Here is a 17361-nt window from a genome sequence, read left to right as displayed (position 1 = left end):
CCCATGGGAAGCAATGTTTCACTTAAAGTCACATAAAGTTGTGATTTTCGGGAATACAACCACAACTTTAAGTAAGGACTACTGCATTTGAGAATGTATAGGGCTTTTCACTGATTTCTCCCAGTTGGGAAACCAAGCTCTGTGGGAGCACATGTAGAATAAACTGACAATGATGGAGTTCTTCTGCAAGTTCACAGAGTTAAAGCTCTCTTCATGTAGTTGCGGGATGATTGGTTGTCAGATTAATTGAATTTATGCCATGTCTAAAAGTGTGTTGCTTAAATTGTGACATTCTTAGCAACTATTTCAACAAGGTGCACCTGAGTTTGATGGGCGGGGAGGAGGGTGGTGGTGTGGTGGCAGGGTAAGAAAATAACTGGAATTTACTGAGATATAATGGAATAAACGTGAACTGTTAGATTCACTCTCCAGTCTGCTGAGTTAACTGAACAAGGCAGCGGTACAATTTGTCTCAACACCTCTGAATTAAGGAGGCAGAGGAAAATCAACCATGGGTCCTGTTCCTGCTCATTGTCCAGTGACCCCCACTCCTCCCTTGGTGGAACAGGTATTAGGTCCATGCTCAATTATGACGACCCTCATTATCGAGTAGCCAATCAGATTTGGGTTCAAACATGAAGAGTGAGCAATTGACTGAGATACTAGAGAGGAGCCAGCAGCTGGAGAACTGTGTGCCAACACGATTCAGTGCCTTCAGGAGGAGAGTGGGATACTGAAAGAAAGGAAAAGAAATCAAATTCAAATTAGATATAATTGCAGAATTAAGTGGTTTTGGGGCCTTAAATAAGAACTGTTTTGTTTAGCATGACTGTATAAGTAATTTTCAGAAATCTTGTTTTTTTTTTGTGCATGTGTCTTAATGTTTTTGCTCTGTTCGCACAGGAATATTTCAACCTACGAAGTCTCTTCCTCCCGAAGCTTCAACTCCCACTCCCCGCAGCGCTCGAAACGTGTAAAGGAGAACACGCCGCCAAGGTGTGCCGTGGTGCAGGACAGTCCAGCGTGCAGCACCATGACATGTGGCTGGGGAGAGGCCACCAGCACAACCCACGAGCACCAGAGGCAGACCATCGTCATTCCCGACACGCCTAGCCCGGCAGTCAGCGTCATTACCATCAGCAGTGACACGGACGAAGAGGAGGAACGCAAGCGAGTACCCAACAGGTGAAGAGACAGGAGGTGCCATTATATAGAATTACATTGAATTTACAGCAGAGAAACAAGACATTAGGTTTACCCATCTATGTTTATGCTCCTCTTCCAACCTTACTTCATTTCACCCTATGAACATATCTTTTTCGTAATCTTGCAAGTGTCTAGATGAGTGTAAGACGAAAAACTTAAGACGTGTCTCTTTTTTCAGCAACATATCTTTTATTCCTTTCGCTCTTGCACTTATCTAGCTTCACTTCAAGTGCATCTATACTATCCCCCTCAACATGTGATTGTAACCCCTATCTAGTAAAGAAGTTTCTCTTGAATTCTTCACTGGATTTATTAGTAATCGTAATGCAAGTGAGGATTTTGGCTCCAGCAACTTTGTCCATTGAAAACCTTTAAATGGGAGTGTGTGGTGGTAACTGCTTTTTGAATTCAACAGCAACACTGCATATCTGAAACAGAGACCAAGCTTTGAGCAATCTATTGAAGGATTGGCAAGAGAGATTTTCAAAGAGGGCTGAGACTGTAGCACGTGCTTACTAGAATTTAACCAAGCTAAAACCACACCACTTAACTGGAAAGAAGGTTTTTATCCAAGCATACGAGGCAAGCCAGTAAGGGAATAGCACTTACTATGATTGTGGGAAGCAAAATTGTCCCACAGGGTTAGAATGTGACTCCCCTCTTCAAAAGGAAAAGTGATAAGCTGGTGGTGGGGAGGTTTTGTAGTGCAGTGGGTAGCATGCTTAACTCTGGGTCAGAAGCTTCGGGTTCTGTGCTCTGGGAAAATTTTGGCCACGGAAGGTACGTTCATAACATAGCAAACCAGATTGATTATCAGCCTGTAAATTCGTCCAGTACTCCTGAGTAAAGAGTACCAAGCATAATCATCGACCAATCCAATGGAAGTCCATTGGTCACCAACAACCTCTTAGGGCATGAAGGTAGAGGATAAGCCAAGAAATCACAGGCTATTTAGACTTAATCAACAATTGATCAACTACTAGAACCTATAACATGGGATAAAAGTACGAGTTACTAGAATAAAAGTGAAAAGTTAAGACCAGTCAGCGCAGATTGGTAAAACACAAGCTGTACTTGATCATCTTTATAGAATTATTTGAAGAAACAACAGGGAGGCTAGATAAAGGAGATGTAGTAGATGAGGTCTATATGGATTTGTTGAAGTAAAATTTAAGATACTTAAAGTGAAGAAATTAAGGAAAATATGACCTCAAGATGGAGATGGTCAGACAACAAAAAGCAAAGGGTAGGGGTTAGAAAAAAAAAGTTTCTCCCAGTGTAAAGAAGTGATGGGCATTCCAAAGAGGTCTGTGCTGGAACTGCTCTTATTTATTGGAAGTTTGCGTAAGTGACCTTCACTTCTGAATTGAAGGGACGACACTGAAATTTGTACATGACACTAAACAAGGGTTATGGCAAATTGTGACCAGGTAGAGTTTTGTTCATCTCAGTATAAAAAGATATAAAAGCAATGGAAAAGGGGAAGACTGGATTTACTGGGATGAAGGATTACAGTTATTAAGAGAGCCTTAAGAAATTAGAGCATTTTTCACTGGTGCTGACAGTATCATGGAGTGACCTGATTGAGGTCTACATGATTGCGAAGTATTATGACAGAGTAAATAATGAGCAATTGTTTCCACTGGTCAGCGAAGGGAGGGAAACAAGAGGGCCCAGATTTATGGTAATCTCAGGAATTGAAGGGAAAATTTGGAAAACATTCTCTCTATAGAGAGTGATTATAATGTCAAATCCCTGCCGCAAACTGTTATTAAAGCAGAGTCCTTTAATTCTTTTAAAAAGGAATTAGATAGTTGTTTGCAAAAGATGAATATTGAAGGATGTGGGCAGGGAAAGTGGGAGGATTTAGCTAAGGAGCTTATGTGAAGAAAATAAACCACTTCAGACTTGACAGATGGAAAGAGCTGGAACATTCAGTGAGAGCATCAGTAAGTTTACTTATCTGTAGCTTGGACCATCTTAAACCTTAGGGCGCTGGCTTTCAGGGCTATCTGAAGCTGAGTGGGAAGAATGACAGCCTCACTCCAGGCCTCATCCCAGTCCAGATGGCTTGTTGATCATTAAATGTGCCTCAGAGTATCAGGAACCCGCCTGACTTGGGAATGAGGTTAGCTCAAGTCTGCTACACAGGGTTGGCAAGGTTCCAATCTGCCACTGCTATGCTTGTCATCTTCAAATCAACACACCCCAAAGCCCCCCCACCCGCCCCCACTCCCAAAGCCCTCCCTCCCAAGAGCACAACCACAACTTTCTACATACAACCTAAGCTTAGCGAATGCTTTTGAACTTGGCAATTGAATTTGGAATCAATCTATGTTTTTGCAGTAATGAGGGCAACTGCTTCACGGAAAGGGGTTACTTTCCATTCTCATATCTGCTCTTCTAGAGCATCCCATCCGTTCTTCAATGTAAAATTCAATATATAAAATTCTAATGATAACCATGAAACTATTGTTGATTGTCACAAAAAGCCACAAGAGGTTCACGAGTGTCCTTTAGGGAAGGAAATCTGTTGTCCCTACCTGGTCTGGCCTAAATGTGACTCCAGATCCTCAGTAATATGGTTGACTCTTCAATGCCCTTGAAATGGCCTAGCAAGCCACTCAGTTTTATCAAACTGCTAAAAGGCCAATAAAAAAGAATGAAACTGGACAGACCTAGACATCGGAAACGACAGTGGCAAACCCAGCCCTGTTGACTGTGCAGAATCGCCCTTACTAAGGGGCTTGTGCCAAAATTGGGAGAGCTGTCTCACAGACTAGTCAAGCAACAGCCTGACATAGTCATACTCACGGAATCATACCTTACAGATCATGTTCCAGATACAACCATCACCATCCCTGGGTATGTCCTGTCCCACTGGTGGCACAGTGGTGTACAGTTGGGAGGGAGTTTCCCTGGGAGTCCTCAACATTGACTCCAAACCCCATGAAGTCTCATGGCATCAGGTCAAACATGGGCAAGGAAACCTCCAGTTGATTATTATGCACCGCAGCCCTCAGCTGATGAATCAGTATTCTTCCATGTTGAACACCTAGAGGAAGCACTGAGAGTGGCAAGGGCACAGAATGTACTCTGGGTGGAGGACTTCAACTCCATCACCGAGTCGCTCGGTAGCACTACCACAAACCAAGGTGGCCGAGTCCTAAGGGATGCAGCTGCTAGACTAGGTCTGCGGCAGGCGGTGAGGGAACCAACAAGAGGGAAAAACATACTTGACCTCATACTCACTAACCTGCCTGCTGTAGATGCATCTGTCCATGATATTATCGGTAGTAGTGACCACCACACAGTCTTTGTGGAGATGAAGTCCCATCTTCACATTGAGGATACCCTCCATCTTGTTGTGTGACACTACCACTGTGCTAAATGGGATAGATTTCAAACAGATCTAGCAACTCAAGACTGGCGTTGTGGGCCATCAGCAGCAGCAGAATTGTACTCGACCACAATCTGTAACCTCATGGCCTGGCATATACCCCACTCTACCATTACCACCAAGCCAGGGGATCAACCATGGTTCAATGAAGAGTGCAGGAGGGTTTACCAGAAGCAGCACCAGGCATACCTAAAAATGAGCTGTCAACCTGGTGAAGCTACAGCACAGGACTACTTGTGTGCCTAACAGCATAAGCAGCAAATGATACTCAGAGCTAAGGTCAGAAGTGGGGATGTTCGCTGATGGTTGCAGAATGTTCAGCACCATTTGCAACTCCTCAGATACTGAAGCAGTCCATGTCCAGATGCAGCAAGACCAGGCTTGGGCTGACAATTGGCAAGTAACATTCCTGCCACACAAGTGCCAGACAAATACCATCCCCAACAAGAGAGGATCTAATCATTGCCCCTTGACATTCAATGGCATTACTATCACTGAATCCCCCACTATCAGCATCCTGGGGGTTACCATTGACCAGAAACAGAACTGGGCTAGCCATATAAACACTGTAGCTACAAGAGCAGGTCAGAGGCTAGGAACCCAGTGGCGGGTAGCTCACCTCCTGACTCTCCAAAACTTGTCCACCATCTACAAGGCACAAGTCACGAGTGTGATGGAATACTCCCCACTTGCCTGGATGAGTGCAGCTCCAACAACACTCAAGAAGCTTGACATCATCCAGAATAAACCAGCCCATTTGATTGGCACCCCATCCACAAACATTCACTCCGTCCATCAACGACCAACAGTGGCAGCAGTGTGTACCATCTACAAGATGCACTCCAGAAGCTCACCAAGGCTCCTTAGGCAGCACCTTACAAACCCATGACCACTACCACCTAGAAGGACAAGGGCAGCAGGTACATGGTAACACCACCACCTGGAAGTTGCCCTCCAAGCTGCTCACCATCCTGACTTGGAACTATATAGCAGTTCCTTCACTGTCATTGGGTCAAAATCCTGAAACCCCTTCCCTAACTGTACTGTGGTTCTAATTGCATCACATGGACTGCAGCAGTTCAAGAAGGCAGCTCACCACCACCTTCTCAAGGGCAACTAGGGACGGGCAGTAAATGCTGACCTAGCCAGTGACGCCTTCATCCTGTAAATTAATTTTTAAAATCAAACCTGCAGTCAAAAACTAAGTCTCCTCAATACTAAATGCAAACGTTTTTGGGAAGTAGAAAGCTGAGGCTCTATTTCGGTATTGGGTTTTATGGAATTGGAAAATTTAATCTGTGTTGTCAAGGTGCACCCAGTGCACAAATAAACTGATGGTGTAACCTTTAACTATGTAGGCTAGGAGATTTCAGTCCAAAGTCTGTACTGAATTAACTGACCTCAATCAGGACAATACATCAAGACTATATCAGGGTTGAGTGTATGTGTACGCGTGCACTGGGTCAGGCTAAGCTGTTATGCCTTAACATGATGAATCGCCCACCCATTTTTTTCAGTCAAGTATCACACCTGAAAAAATGGCAAACTTTGGCAAGTTACTGGAGATTGGTTGTTGCCAGTGGAGCCCCAGTTCAGGAAAAGTCATGACTCCCATGGGAGAATTGGTAGAGGGTAAAAGGAAGCTGAATGGTGATATGGTTAAAAAGATCAACATCCAGTCCTATTACTAAAGGTGTTTCCTTTCCCTTTTTCAGCAGACTGTCAAAGCAGAGGAAGAATGTCATCAGTTGTGTCACAGTTCATGACTCGCCAGATTCAGACTCTTCGAGCAACAACAGCCCATATGCTGTGCGACAGCAGCACACCATCAGCAGCAGCACTGCGAGCAATCCAGCCAAAGGACGGTCAGACAGCCACTACTGTGGCAACCCACGCACCATCATTGTTCCGCCTCTCAAGACGCAGTCTAGTGACACCGTGGCAGGGTGTGACCGCCTTGTGCCAGGTTTGCCCTCAGTCCCTTCTTGTATCCTTCGGTGTGTTCCAGTCCATCATAGAAGATCTCAGATCGCCAATGCCAGTTTACAACCCCTGATTTGGCAGGCAAACCTCCCAAATGCATTGCCATGACTAGAGGAGTTCAGTCAGGAACTGACACTGACTCTTCTGGCTGCTCAAGAGTAAGCAGTAAGGTGTAGCCTTCTGTTTTAGAATATTATAGGTATCACACTCTGTTCACGGGGTTGGTTCTATTGATGACCATTTTTGTCCCCTCCTGTCTTCAGGACACTGATTCTTCTGATTTTAATTGCACTGTGTTTATTCTTCATTATAAGTCAAGGCAAGGAAGCATCAACAGGCATCTCAACCAAGGTGACTCCTGTTCTAACGCAATGTCCACACATCTTCATTTCTCAGCAGGGAGAATTAGGTAGCGGTTGGGTGTAAAAAGCCTGGCTGACTTACCCTTTGCCTGGCACGAGGGCACTTGTCCAGATGTGCTTTGCTCTTGCTGAAACCCGCTAACAGACCAGGAATAAAACCTGACCCCATTACCTGCAGCCTTTGCCATTTGCATTGTGTGGGGGTGGGATGTCATTATTCAGAGCTGTTACACACTGCCCCTCCCCCCACCCACCCATTTTTGCAGTTTTATTAATGACTAGAGTAAATGTTGTGAACTTGAGGGACATGTTGGACCCAAGATAGATAAATGAGAGTATATTCTAAACGATGAGATACTTAGAACTAGAGCAGCTTTCAAAACAAAATTGGGTAAATACTCAAAACGGAAAAGTTTGCAAGACTATGGGGGAGGAATGGGCTATGGGACTAAGACCGCTCTTCAAAGAGCCAGTACAGGCACAGTGGACCGACTGCTCTTTAAGATCTTATGAAAAATATTTGATTAAAAACAGTTGCTTTTTGGTACAGAACTTGAATATTGCTGAAAAGAGAGATATGTTGCTGAAGCTTTTCATCTTGCTCTCATTAGGACAAATATAAGAATGCCAAATTTCAAACGATCACAATAATATATATTACAGAAGAAAAGGGTACTGATTGGTTGGCAAGTTGGCTCTGATTGGCCAAGGCATTGCTATGGAGAAAGCAACGGGGAACTATAGGCTCCCCAAGCCCCTGGGTAATTCAAAAAAGATGAAAAAAGCCCCATGGCTTTCTCCATGGCAACGCCTCGGCCAATCAGAGTTGACTTACCAACCAATCAGTACCCTTTTCTCCTGTTCCATAAATTGTTGTCATCATTTGAAATTTAGCATTCTTGTGTTTGCCCTGATGATTGCAAGGTGAAAAGCTTTGGCAACATGTCTCTCTTTACAGCAATATTTGATAAAAGTTAATTACAGTAATTTTGTAGTTACTTCTTCTGCCGCTGGGATTTCAGAAGCACATATTGACTTAGACACATCCATTACCAACTGCAAGTAACCTTTGCAAGTTAAGAGCAAAGAGAGACGTGAATCATTTTGAAGGAAGAATGGTGAGAGGCAACATAGAAGAAAAGGTACAATTCTAAAAGGGGTGCAGGAGTAGAGGGACCTGGGGGTATATGTGCACAAATCATTAAAGGTGCCAAGCAAGGTTGAGAAAGCAGTTCATAAAGCATACAGGGTCCTGGGCTTAATAGGTAGTGACATAGAATGCAAATGCAAGGAAGCTATGTTAAACCTATATAAACACTAGTTTGGCCTCAGCTAAAACATTGCATCCAGTTCTGGGCACCACACCTTAAGAAGGATGTGAAGGCATTAGAGAGGGTGCAGAAAAGATTCAGGAGAATGGTTGCAGGGGTGAGGGACTTCAGTTACGTAGATAATGAAGAAGCTGGGGCTGTTTTCCTTGGAGAAGAGAAGGCTGAGAGGAGATTTGCTAGAGGTATGCAAAATCAGGGGGGCACTGGACAGATTAGCTAGGGAGAAACTGCTCCCATTGGTGGAAGGATCAAGAAGCAGAGGGCACAGATTTAAGGTAATTGGCGAAAGAAGCAATAGCATGAGTAAAAACTTTTTTATGCAGCGAGTGGTTAGAATCTGGAATGCACTGCATGAGTGTGTGATGGAGGCAGATTCAATTGTGGCTTTCAAAAGAAAATTGGATAATTAACTGAAGCGGAGAAAATTTGCAGGGCCATGGGGAAAAGGCAGGGGAGTTGCACTAGGTGAATTGCCTTTGCAAGGAGCTAGCACAGACACGATGGGTCGAATGGCCTTCTTGTGCACTGTAACCGTTCTGTGATTCTAGGAAGAGGTTTTTTGGCTTTGCAAGGACACAACCTCACCTTAGCAGCTAACTAATGCATTGTCCTTTGCAGGGTCTGTCATGATAAACAGGATATCATCTGTGAGCAATGCCAAGGGGGCTCAATTAGTAGTGCTACAAATAGCTTAATGCAAAAATCAGGCTTATAAACCAAACTCAAATGGGCTCACCTTAGACTGTTGGCCTTTCACTTCCTCCTTTATAGTCAATAACCTGGCTGAGTGATTGAACCTTCATGGAAACTCAGCCAATCCATGATGCATTGCAGAAGTTGCCTTGTCAGCCTTATCTCTTTAGTTAGACTTTGGAGCATAGGTTTTTCCAGTTGGCATTAATCAATTTATTTTGAACAAATTAATGACAATCAGAAAATTGAGCCTCAGGTCTCCTTGCTGCCCAGTTGTGGTATTTCTTCCATTTAAATGCTCTTTCTATTTTTCAGGCACACAGGGGCACCATTCGTTGGGCCACAAGACCAAAAACGCCAGCACAACAACATCCAGTACAACCCACTCTTCAGCAAGCTACTCGGGGATATCATCTTACCGGCAACAGAGGTCTACAGCCCATTCCTTTCAACAGCAACCCCTCAATCTCAGTCAGGTACTCGCACACATACTTGTTTATTCATTCAAAGTCAACCAGGGCACTTGCTGCTGATCCATAACATCTCGCTCCTCATCAACATTCTCTCACACCTTATTACTCCCAATCTTTCCTGATCACTCTCACTCTTTCCTGATTACTGTCCACTCTGGCCTCATCTCTGCCCGCCCTCTCCCGACCTCTGCCCGCCCTCTCCCGACCTCTGCCCGCCCTCTCCCTGACCTCTGACCACCCACCCTTGATCTCTGTCCACTAGCTCCTGATTTTTGACCACTCACTCTTGATGAGCTACAGCTGAGATCCCATTCTAGCTGTGAAAACAGGATGGAGTGTGGCTGAAATCTGCCCAGTTATGAGTATAGGATAGAATTTGATTGGAATCCCTCCTGGAGAACACATCGTGTATGGCTGGTATTCCTTCAGCTGTGAGTATAGGATCAAGTGTGGATGGGATCCCACCAGTTCTGAGTATAGGTTTGAGTGTGGTTGGGGTTACTCCTGATGTGAGGAGGAGATCGAGTGCTCCTTAGGATTTTTTCCAGTCAGGTGAAAGGGTGGTGATTGAAAATATAGTAGTAATGTTTCTAAAGCTGATTGTGTTTGGTCATTCAACATGTTTTTCTCTACATCGGTTAACAATGCATTTGTCTTTTAGGCTCAGCCACATGTGACAGGCATCCCGGAGCGGAGTGCGAACCATGGACATCGAAGGCAGCAGGCGTACATCACACCGACCATTGCTCAGGCCCCCTACTCATTCCCACATCGCAGTCCTTCACACACTACTGTGCATCCTCATCTGGCAGCGGCCCATCTATCGGGGCAGCCTCACCTGTACACCTATGCCACACCTGCCCTGGGGCCCACAGGCACAGTGGCCCACCTTGTGGCATCGCAGGGCTCTACTAGGCATACCTATGCCACCCATCCTGGAGGGATTGTCCACCAAATGCCTGTTGGCATGGGACCAAGGGTACTGCCATCTCCCACCATCCACCCAAGTCAGTATCAAGCCCAATTTGCCCACCAGACATACATCAACGCTTCGCCAGCCTCAGCTGTCTACACCGGATACCCACTGAGTCCAACCAAGGTCAACCAGTATCCCTACCTTTAAGACTTGAGATCAACAAGGCATTGTATTGAATTAAAACAAGCAACAATGCATCTCACACTTGAGAAGGTACTTAAGAAACAAGCTGGAAGGAAGAGTGCTTAGTCATGGGATGAAAAATACAAATCTTTTTTTATCAGAAGTTTATTAAAGAAAAAAATCACCAAATTTTGAAAGCCTGACAATTGACCTCTGGCCAGTGATGAAGACCTTCAAAGGGGAGTCAAGCAACAGATATTTGGGAGATATTTAATCTCTGAAATGTTTTAAGGACCTGCGACCTTGAGACCCTGGAAGCTACTCTGAGAGTTTGATCGAAGTTTTTATCGACGAAGTTCAGTAAATGAACTATAGTTGTTGATTTCTCAATTTTAGTTTATTTTAATTTTTTTTGGAAAAACAAAGAGCTGCTCTCCCTTTCCTAAATCAAACCCTCCTTGTGAAGGTAGAGGTTGCCAGGGCCCCTTTTAGAATGTAGAGAGATGAGGAAAGCTTCATTCAATGATACGATACCAATAGATATTACTTGTGATTGCACAACCGTGATTCAATCTAGCTCTGTTCTTAAGGCATGTTAGTTGTGACTGTTCTGAGCTCCACAGTGTATGAGTGTGTGTATGTGTCTGTGTGCGTGTGCTGATCTTGCTGTCTGTGGTTTCGTCAGCAGAGAGCTTCCTGTCATGTTTCGAACATATTCCCTTGTAGTGCCTTACAGAAAAGGGTAAGCGTTCCTCCAGACTTAACACAGATCTAATGGAGCTGGTGTTAATGCTGAGGCAGTCCTCTCAGTTGCGACTCTTGGGCATGACGATTCTAGGTGGAAAAAGGACTAGCTGTAAGAGAGTGTGGGGTTGCAGAGGGAGACACATGGTCTCTGAGTTTTCTTATCCCTTCTTCTCTTTACATCTCTGCAGGTGTTGGCAGTTCACCACTGCCTTTCCCAGGTAGCCAATCAGCTTAGGCAGAAGAACACAAAGTCCTGTGCAGCAAAGTGCCATTTGACCCATTAAGTCTGCAAGTCTACCAACAGTCTGTGTCTAATTATTATAACATAGATGTATCCCTCTCTCCTCTCTGCCAATTGATCCGCCAATATAAGGAACACCCACCTCCCTGAAAACAATATCAAGTCTTGTCAGTAAACTATCAGTGTCCCTCCTCTCTTAAAGGTCCAAACTGCCATTCAATTAATGACTTTCTTCAGACAGTCACTGTTGGCAAGGAGTTCAACCATGGAAGGCATTACAACGTCACTTATCCTGTCCTTAACAGAACATGTGCACATGGGGAGGGGAAAATTGACAGAGAAAGAAGGGAGACGAGAGTTCCATACCGCACAATATTCTACGGCCATTTGAATGAATGATGTGTGGTGCATTAGTTTCCGTGCTGTTGACACATTCCGGTGTCACCTTTTGGAACAAGTTCTATTTCAGTCCACCAAAACACTCTGCTTCTGTTTTTTTCATGGGAGAAAATATTTCTTCCATGACTGCATCAAAATAGCATTGAAATATTGCCCACTTTTTCCAATTGAATAAAGAAAAGGTGACCAATTCTCTCCTTTAGGCAACTTGACTTTGGACTGTTTCCTGCTGGGGCACATTTTTTTTCTGTCAATTTTCTCCCGTCCTCTCAATTTCTGGGAATTGAGATACAGCTCAGTCTGATCTAATTCAATGGTGCAATAGGCTGCTGAGGCTGAGTGGCCTCCTTAGGTTTGTATGTTCATTCCTTTCCTGAAGATATTTATCCGCGGGTACCTCCTGGTACCTTACTGGAACCTTGAGGGTGAGCCACAGGTCAATCCTGAGACCAATCCTGCCTGCATCTGCATACATCCCACAGGATGTGTTGGATGATGACTAAAAGAGACCTGACTGGAAGCAAGTTTCAACTGTCCCCACTTTTTTGACTCAGGACCACTGAGGCCAACTATGGCTGCTCCTTACTGTCACACAGTACTGTCCATTGACAGAGGCTGGGACCATCCCAGGCAAGTGTGGGTCACCAACTCACTGACCTGACCAGCTGAGACATGAGGGAAGTGAAACAGAGAATGGATGTACGATACCAGTGAATCTGACTAGCCTGACCCATGACAATTCTGTATTATAAATTTGACTGCCATCTGGTGGTGAAAAGCATTTTGTTTGTTACAGGGGGAAGGCAACTTGAGAATTTGAACTGGTGCAGTGTCACAAGTTAGCATCCTACTCCTTGAAATTTATTATTAGGAAAAATAATGTTTTAAAAGCAGAAAGTAACAATTATGAGCAGAATCTCCTTGCTCACTATGCAAATTTGTAACTGGCGTTTTTTTTAAGAGAACATTTAATTTTTTCCTTTTCAATGTGGTACTTTAACAACCATCTTCATTAGCTGCTGTTTTAAACGTATTGAATTAGCATTTTTTTCTCTCTGTTTATTAATTTTCTTTCTGTTGAAGACCAGCTCTGCACTTTTCAGTGGGAACCATTTAATTTCTTTTTTTTTGCCTGTTAGTTTCAGGTTGTGCTGCATATGTGTTTATTTTAGAGCAGAGTTGTCCAATAGAAATTGCTGACTAGCCAAGGTCTGGCCAGACACAGTTTCAGCTGCGTGCGCTCATTTTAATTACACGCACACACAATACAAGTAAATGTACTTCACACATGTATATTTACTAAACAAACATCTGCCACCATTCAGTAACTAAGGAAGTAAAACACAATGATTAATAAATACCCTTAACAATTAATTAATTAATCTCTGCTTTTTGTCACCATTTACCAGAAAATGCAAATGATGAGTTCACATATGTAAGTCATGTGAATGAGTATTAAGGTCACATGCCCAATGACAATTTATTTTTATTTATTGATCCAAAATGCATCTATGTTCCCTATTAGCCTATCTGGGGGACCCAATTAGCCACATGTAGCTAATGGTTAATGAATTGGACAACATTATCTTAGAGAAGGTAACTAGTAGAAAGGAGAAGGTGTGATGATTGCATTTTCACAGAGATTGCCTTCTTGCCTGAGTTGTGTAATTGAATAGTCATTGGGTTATCAAAGGTTGATGTAAGCTGTGTCAGCTCTTTTACGTCTAGTTAAATGCTGGTCCCAAAATAACTGTATTGGTCCTTTCCTATGGGCTGGATAATTATATAATGACACCCATGTTAGTTGTACATTCTGAAGGCCAGTCCTTGTAGTTGGCCTGGCAGAAACTAGTTGCAGTCCAGTCAAAGAGAGCTGGCTACGAGTGAGTGTGAAGATGTGGAGGGAGGAATAAGTCACACACATACACAAAAACAAAATTGCTCTTGTCACCAAAGAAACCACATTTTATTGCATTTTTTGTGCTTTGCTGCCCCTTGACTGCCAAGCTCTTTCATGAAGATTTCTTTACTCTGTTAGGAGATGAGAGCTGGAACTTGTTCCTATTCATGTGTAATTAACTTTTAATTCTCAATTTATTATTTTCATTAGGTGGGAATTTCTTAAAGGTTTAATGGTTACTGGCATTGCTGCTATTTTGATGTATTTAAACATTCAAGTGAGTCCGTATCTGTTCTGTATGTATATACATATATTTATATATAAGGAAGGAGAAAAAAATGTCCCTAATCATTAAATCCAGGAAGGGGCACAAAATCTACTGATTACCGGTAAACGTCTGCACAGTTTAATTCTTAATTCACACAGGAATCATTTTTTATTCTATTTAACACATTTTATACTTGTATCTTTTTAACAACGTATTGAGATGCAAGTATCTTTCAACTCAGCGCCAGCAAGAAGCTCCTGTTCTCCCACCAACCACCACCAACCACACCCCCCCCCCCACCCACCCTTGCCCGGGTAGGGGGTCAGCATTAACTTTTAGAGAATGAACTAATTACAATTACACAATTATTTCATCAGAGATCTGAGCGTGGCTGGAATTTCTGGGTAGCGTGACGTCGGTCTGGTGTCTGTTGTTGTTCCATGCTAGCTCCTTTCTTTAGGCACTTTGCATGTTGCAGTTTGGTTGTTTAAAATGAACTTCACTATCAAGTAAAATGCCATGGAAAAGATGCTTTTCTGAGCATCTTAACAATTTGGCTCTAAGTGCCTTTGTGTTGGAAGCTCTTCAATGTATATTGGCATTCGAGTGTATGGCTCTTTGAAAAGAAGGCAGATTTCAAACGCAGAGCAGAAAACTGTGACAGTTCACTGATGCCCAGATAAAGGGGAGACAGAGCTCATACATTAGCTGTCACTCTCCCACGCCAGCCCCCTCTGAGTCTGACACTGGGAACATTTCTTTGTTAGACAGAAGTGAGCCCATATTGGAGGTGCTATCACATGTACAGAGTTATGTGGGGTGGAGGTGAGAAGCATTAGGGTTGCCAACCCTCCAGGATTGTCCTGGAGTTTCCACAAAATAAAGATTAATCTCCTAAACACTGCTGTGAGCAACCTGGGATAAAATTTATACCGGCATTAAAAATTTGTGCACTTTTACAATGTCGTCTTTTAGTTATAAAAGCATTGAGAGATGGAGGAAATAAAGATTGTTTGATCAGATGGTTTAAAGTGGAAAGTCATTTGATGAAACTCCCAAGAACATGTCCAATCGGGGTTGGCAACCCCAGAGAGGCATCGGGGAAAATGGAGGATTTGGGGAGAGGGAAAATTAAATTCTAGCAAATATTTGGGGTTAAATCCACCACCACCTCATTCCACCACTCTCCCCACTGGTTACACCCATGCCTTTGTGAGTGTTGGCAAAAATAGTAGAATGGGTCAAAAATACTTCAACGTTGCTGGAAACATGTCTGTAATTTTTTTGGTGGATGCATTTGATCTATACACACTACATTTCAGATTTTTAATTTTAGGTGCTAGGTTGCAAAAATTACTGTGCAGTTTTGTGGTTCTTAGGATGAGCTGGAACATATTCAAGGGCTGATGCTAAATTTATGGGAGGATTTTCCGTTACACGGACTAATCCAACCTGAACAAGATTTTAAAATAAGGAAATGGTGGTTGATTTAGTGCTGCACTGTCAGTTGGCTGTTTTTCCTTTAAGCCTTGAAAACTGGCTGCCCTTAAATACATCACTGTGAATGGATGCAGGAGCGTGATGGTGAGGCTTTCACACCATGAACTTATCAGTTATTTATTCTCGCTTTCCTTCGACTCCTGAATCCTTGCTGCCATGGAGCTTTATGTGCTGCGTTGCTCAAGTGGTTAATCTGAACTCCTGAACCTGAACGATGAATGTGGACAGGACACCCAAGGTGATGGATAATGATCAGCAACAGGAACCCAATAGGCCAAACTGCAGCGTACTTAACATTGGTCTAGTTCAAATTAGCTCACTTAGCACAGACCTTGGACTATTCTGTTCCCTGAGTGAATGCAGTGAGCCACTGGGGGAGAGCACTGGAGAAATTTAATAAATGCTTCAACCTCACTTGGTGGCACTTGTCTGCTTTCCATAATACATACCAACTCCAGCTATGAATTGGAAGGAAAGTGATGTTGGTAACTTATACAATTGCAACTGAGTTGATGTGGAGAGGGATAGGTGAGGGGGATTTAAGAAGCAGTAGGAAGGAGTCTGGTGATGAGGCTGGAGAAGGTTGAGGTTGCTATATCAATGAAGCAGGATAATAGCATTGTGCACGATTTACAAGAAGGAATAACGAGGGCTACAGTGGTTTGTGATGTAGTTGGTATATATTATAGTTGCATTTAAGATGCTTCTCAGAGAGAGAAAATTCTAAAAGTCATTAACTTGATACATGTTTTAAGGGGAAAATGTATTAAAGGAGGATTCCTTCCCACACTGACCCGCCCTACTTGCCCACCATGCCCTGCCTTGTCCATTGCATTGCTTTGCCCACATTGCCCTGCTATACTGCCCCGTCCAAAGCCTCAATTCCCGAGCACGCTGTTCTGCCCCCACTATGATGCCTCACTACCCTGACCATATTGCCCTGCCCTGTTCACACTGAGCTGCCCACATCACCCTACACTGCTCACATCACCTTTTGTCACACTGCCTTGCCTGTGCCACCCTGCCCACACCACCCACCCCACCCTTTCATGCTCACACCCTTCTATCCTATCCTACTTTTACTGCCCTGCCTCACTCATATTGCTACAACGCAGCTGACAAGTCAATCGAGGTGCGGTACCTAAAATAGCCTCGAAGATACCAAACACAGGCTGGAGTTATCCAACCTACCAGCCAAGGATAGATAGAATCATGAAAAGATGCAGATGGAAAGTGAGAATTCTAAATAAGTTCCACTACACAGATTAAATCTCCTGTCGCAAAATTAAAAATATAGTTACCCTGGATGACCTGGAAAACACCCAAGAACTAATTCCTCCAGTTAATAAACGGGTTTGATTTTTGTCGTCCCTGATGAGATATGAGTCAGCCAATTCTGAATTTCATAACCAACAGCTGCTTGGAATTAGAAGCCTTCGGGTCTTGGCATCTGGGAAGAAACCCCTACCGGCCTCCCTGTTCTGCTTCCCCCCACCCCTCCCCCCGCGATATGGCTTTCCAGGAATCTCACTTCAGGTGAAAAAGGGGGAGAAAGGAGAATCTCTGGTCAGTGTGGGGCACATTTATTGCATTTGCGCAAACTGTTGGACAGTACCCACCTCTAGTACCCAATCTCTGCTGCAAGTTTCACATTTCCTCTCCAAGATACCTTTGGGTTTTCTTAAACTCAGAATTCTATCTCATCCTCATTCAGTGTCAAGCCCTGGGAATCTGCATTAAACTCTCTGTAGGTTTGTGT

General features: G+C 43.6%; 1 protein-coding gene across 6 annotated transcripts in view; it reads left to right on the top strand.

Annotated features, from left to right (window-relative positions):
• hipk2 (homeodomain interacting protein kinase 2) overlaps positions 1-14228 on the top strand; it is a 276241-nt gene extending 262013 nt beyond the window's left edge. For 5 of the 6 annotated variants that reach the window (XM_078568525.1, XM_078568524.1, XM_078568523.1 and 2 more), the window contains 4 exons: positions 904-1185; positions 6322-6572; positions 9291-9451; positions 10110-14228. In XM_078568525.1, the coding sequence (XP_078424651.1) occupies positions 904-1185; positions 6322-6572; positions 9291-9451; positions 10110-10571 (1156 nt within the window). In that variant the 3' untranslated portion in view covers positions 10572-14228. The remainder of the gene's footprint in view (positions 1-903; positions 1186-6321; positions 6573-9290; positions 9452-10109) is intronic. The other variant, XM_078568522.1, reaches the window with a different exon arrangement.
• Positions 14229-17361: the final 3133 nt, after the last annotated feature.

The sequence above is a fragment of the Cetorhinus maximus genome, chromosome 22 (genome assembly GCF_964194155.1).
Source record: "Cetorhinus maximus chromosome 22, sCetMax3.hap1.1, whole genome shotgun sequence".
Lineage (NCBI taxonomy): Eukaryota > Metazoa > Chordata > Chondrichthyes > Lamniformes > Cetorhinidae > Cetorhinus > Cetorhinus maximus.
The sequence above is the reverse complement of the archived record's forward strand: the minus strand, read 5'-3'. Positions and strand labels throughout refer to the sequence as shown.